Raw genomic sequence first — 5,000 nt, 5'->3', positions numbered from 1 at the left:
TAGCAGACAGAACCACAGACAGAACCACAGAAGGAGTAGCAGACAGAACCACAGACAGAACCACAGAAGGAGTAGCAGACAGAAACGCAGACAGAACCACAGACAGAACAGCAGACAGAAACACAGACAGAACCACAGACAGAACCACAGACAGACACAGACAGAACCACAGACAGACACAGACAGAACCACAGACAGAACAGCAGACAGAACCACAGAGAGATACAGACAGAACCACAGACAGAACCACAGACAGAGCAGCAGACAGAACCACAGAGAGATACAGACAGAACCACAGACAGAACCACAGACAGAACCACAGACAGAGCAGCAGACAGAGCAGCAGACAGAGCAGCAGGCAGAGTAGCGGTGGCTCGGGCAGGGTAGGTGTAAAACTGGGGTGATGCGGTGATGGCACCTTCCTCCTCAACATGTCACCTGTCACCTCTGTCCCATCACTCTGACTCAGCCTCCAGGAGGTCTCCACCACTGGGACCAGGGACAGCCAGTAAGCAGCCCTACAGGAAGCAGTCCTACAGGCAGTCATACAAGCAGTCATACAGGCAGTCGTAAATGCCGTTGCCATACAAGAGACATTCAGTACAACACCCAAAAAATCAGCAGTCACACAGAGGCCATAGATGCTAAATCGTATTCTGGCTGTATTGTATTGGTCCGTACCTTATGATTCTGTTGTCCTGCTGTACTGCAGTCTCGTCTCATGTCTCTCTCTCTCTCTACAGCACAGTTCAACTTGATTCCTGTGGGACTACGGATCGTAGCGATCCAGGGAGCGAAGACGGGCCTGTACCTGGGCATGAACAGCGAGGGTTACCTCTACACCTCTGTGAGTACCACGCCATACATGGCAAGACGGGAAATGGAGTGGTGAGGTCTGATGTCATTTTGTAGGCTGAAATGTTATCTGGTGTTGAGTTATACATCCATTACATTACTGTACATTACATTACGTTACAGTCATTTAGCTGACACTTTCACCTGAAGCGACCTACAATAGTTGCATTTAACGTAGGAAAAGCCACTGTACTACTACTTGCCAGAACTCACAAGTGCATCTCTAAAACAAGTGACGAAGAGCATAATCTAGTGCTGAAGGCAAAGTGCAAGAATAGCAATCTAAAATACAATAGGTGCTTAAGAGGGAGGATCATTGTAGTACTTCTTGAAGAGATGAGTTTTAAGCCTGCGACGAAAGATGGGCAGTGACTCTGCTGTCCTGACGTCAGTGGGCAGTTCGTTCCACCACTGTGGGGCCAGGGCAGAGAACAGCCGTGACCATGTTGAATCCAAGTCCCTATGGGAAAATGAATGGGATTCGCAAAAAATGCAGAAAATAAGATATGTGTTTAACAGAGACTCCCAGACTGGAGTACAGTTAAAATACAGTACATCATTGACGATGTGTTTTGTTAATTTTTAAGCCTTTAGTTGGTTCTGAGGTCGATGCTGCTAATGATATGCTAAACATTTTTGATACTGGACTACATGAGTCAAATGTCTATCTGCCTGGGCTAGCTATGAAAATGCATGTGAAATTAGCATTTATTCTAGCTAAATCTGTCCATGGGGAAAACAAAATCAGCAGATTATATCTTAGTTACTACATTGAGCTAGCTAAAGCAGTTTAGTGTTATGTGTGGTATTTATTCCGTTTGGGAAATCTCACGTCTTCTAGCTCAAGTTATGAAAAACATGACGGCCATTTGACTGTTGTAGTCCAGTTTCAATTATGGTTAGCATATCTCAACAACATTGACCTCAGAACCAACTAGGCTACAACGTACAACGTAACAACGTACTCCAGTCTAGGAGTCTCTGTTAAACACATACAATACCTTAGTTGTTTCAGAGGGACCAAGATGCTGTCCCTGGTCCTGAAATACACTCTCACCAGGACTGATGCTGTCCCTGGTCCTGAAGTACACTCTCAGGACGACTGATGCTGTCCCTGGTCCTGAAATACACTCTCAGGACGACTGATGCTGTCCCTGGTCCTGAAGTACACTCTCATGAGGACTGGTGCTGTCCCTGGTCCTGAAATACTCTCTCAGGAGGACTGGTGCTGTCCCTGGTCCTGAAGTACTCTCTCAGGAGGACTGGTGCTGTCCCTGGTCCTGAAGTACACTCTCAGGAGGAGTGGTGCTGTCCCTGGTCCTGAAGTACTCTCTCAGGAGGACTGGTGCTGTCCCTGGTCCTGAAATACACTCTCACGAGGACTGGTGCTGTCCCTGGTCCTGAAGTACTCTCTCAGGAGGACTGGTGCTGTCCCTGGTCCTGAAGTACTCTCTCAGGAGGACTGGTGCTGTCCCTGGTCCTGAAGTACTCTCTCATGAGGAGTGGTGTCCCTGGTCCTGAAGTACACTCTCAGGAGGAGTCAATCAATCAATCAATCAATCAAAGCTTTATTTGTATAGCGCATTTCATACCCAGAGGCAACACAATGCGCTTTACAGAGAACAAGGGAGGTGGGCATACGACCCACCTCTACATATTCCAGAGGGAAGCAAAAAAACAGTAATCACCCGGGGGCCAGATAAGTGAGCTGTAAAAATTCTTCCCTGACCCCTCTCAACAAGGCGATCGAGCAAGCTCCTGGAGTATGTTTGTCTAACGGCTAAGAACATTTATGAAGCAATACATTGCATTGAATTACATTTCAGAGTGAGAGAGGCTAAAAGCATCATAGGAGAAAGAATATTCTACGGACATGCTACATCATCCACAGTAGACACAGGGGTATCTATCGGACTTCGTGAGGTCTGCTGGTGACAGTGGGGCATCCACTGGACCTGGTTAGAAGATAGGAGGGAGAGAGAGAGGCACTGGAGTGGTGCTGTCCCTGGTCCTGAAGTACTCTCTCACGAGGAGTGGCTGCATTTGGATTGAACTTGTGTATCAGTTTAGCCAATGATATTTCCAGCGGTCTAACACCGTGTCCTAACTGCTTGCGACGCGAGCAACAGAACGCGACATCGCAGCTTGCTGTCCTAACTGAAACCTTTAAATTTCCTGTTCTGTTACATCATTTGTCTATATACCCAACTGAAGACAGTTAAAGAATGAACGCCTGTCAACGCGAGCGACAGGAGGAAAATAGCAAATGGCGAGCGTCAAAAGGGCAGTTAAAACGTTGCGCCGCTTCGCGCTGCGTCGCTTGCGTCCAGTTAGGACATAACAATAGAAAACAAAGCAATGGAACGCATTTTGTCGCTGACGCTCGCTCGCGTCGTGTGTAGTTAGGACACGGTGTAACAAACTTGCAAAGTACAATGTGATTGCTTGTTTTTGGGGCAGTGAGGACAGGATCTGTGCACACTGGGGAACTAATAGGCTAGAGAGTTGAGTCCCAGGGTAGCTGGTTGTGTACAAGCTGTGTACAAGTGTTTCAGGACGGAAGGTGACTCTGCCCTGAGTGTCTACAGCGCCACGCAAGATTAGAACACTTGAATAATAACAAGGGATAAGCCACTGAAGTGTGACCAATTACCTGTTCTGTGTTAGTGCCATTGAAAAGGACAGAGAGCAATAGCATTAGCACACAAATAGCTGTAGCAGTGTGTGTGTGTGTGTGTGTGTGTGTGTGTGTGTGTGTGTGTGTGTGTGTGTGTGTGTGTGTGTGTGTGTGCGTGTGTGCGTGCGTGTGTGTGTGTGTGTGTGCGCGCGGTGTGCATTTCACATTCAAAGGTTGTAAGTAAATACAGCAGGCGATAACATGAAGGTTTCAGGTAACTGAGGAAATATAACAGATAACAAGCATTTCTTGGCCCAGCAGCACAGGGCACAGCTTTGCAATACTCAGCACCCTGCGAGTGTGTGAACATGAAAGATAGAGCAAGTGAGAGGAGAAGGGGGAGGAGGAGGAGAAGGGAGAGAGTGAGAGTTAGCGATTAGCATGCAGCCATGAGAAAAGGCTTTTGTCTCCTAAGAAGAGAGGGGATTTTCTCAGCTGAAGTCAATAGCTGTACTGAGCTCAAATGCATTTTCACCGCTCAGTAACTCACACTCTCCTCTGGCTCTGGGCTCCCCTGCTAGCATCTCAAAATAGACCGACTCCCTCTCCATACCCATACTGATACACACATATGCACATACATCTCAAACATCATCACTTTGTACGCAAACATGTCATTATTCTCTCCATGATGCGTTGTGTTTGTGCACAGGCTGATGTGTGTGTGTGGGTGTTTCCTCTTGTGTAATCATTGTGGTGTGAGTTTATTGTGTGTAAGGTTAACAACTACCATGCACATCACTTTGTTTGTTTGTGTGACGGGATGTGTGTGTGTGTGTGTGTGCCTCTTTGTGAATGCCCTGAAGTAAGTATGTGTGTGTGTGTGTGTGTGTGTGTGTGTGTGTGTGTGTGTGTGTAGTACGTGCGTGCAGTGTGCATGCATGTTTGAGTTTGTGTGGCATGTGTGTGTGTGTGCGCGCGTGTGTGTAACAGCTGGAGGTGTGTGTGTGTGTGTGGAGGGTGACACCTCAGGAGAAAGCGTGACAGTGCAGACGCAATGTTCTCACTGGTGACAAACAAGCTCATCACTGTCACTCTGAGCTAGACTCAGGTGAGTGACAACGAGGGACACCCAGGACACTGCCAGCACAGGAACACTCTCTACAGCATCTCTCTCTCTCACTCCCACTGTCTCTCTCTCCCTCTCTTCCTCTCTCCCTCTCTCTCTCCCTCTCTCTCTCCCTCCCTCTCTCCCTCTACCTCTCCTCCTCCCCATTTTTGCTCTCTCTCTCTTCCCCTGCTCTCTCTGTCTCTCTCTCCCTCTCTTCCTCTCCCTCTCTCTCTGCCTCTCTCTCTCCCTCCCTCTCTCCCTCTACCTTTCCTCCTCCCCATCTTTGCTCTCTCTCTTCCCCTGCTCTCTCTCTCACTCCCACTGTCTCTCTCTCCCTCTCTTCCTCTCTCCCTCTCTCTCTCCCACTCTCTCTCCCTCTCTCTCTCCCTCCCTCTCTACCTCTCCTCCTCCCCATCT

At 48.2% G+C, this 5,000-nt stretch overlaps 1 protein-coding gene across 1 annotated transcript in view; it reads left to right on the top strand.

Moving 5' to 3' along the window:
* fgf11b (fibroblast growth factor 11b) overlaps positions 1-5,000 on the top strand; it is a gene marked incomplete at both ends in the record, with an annotated part of 31,820 nt that overhangs the window by 18,823 nt on the left and 7,997 nt on the right. Inside the window, one exon of the mRNA XM_084450127.1 lies at positions 744-847. Coding sequence (XP_084306253.1) covers positions 744-847 — 104 coding nt within the window. The remainder of the gene's footprint in view (positions 1-743; positions 848-5,000) is intronic.

This window comes from Borostomias antarcticus, assembly GCF_949987555.1.
Source record: "Borostomias antarcticus genome assembly, chromosome: 15".
In the NCBI taxonomy this organism is placed as follows: domain Eukaryota; kingdom Metazoa; phylum Chordata; class Actinopteri; order Stomiiformes; family Stomiidae; genus Borostomias; species Borostomias antarcticus.
The sequence above is the reverse complement of the archived record's forward strand: the minus strand, read 5'-3'. Positions and strand labels throughout refer to the sequence as shown.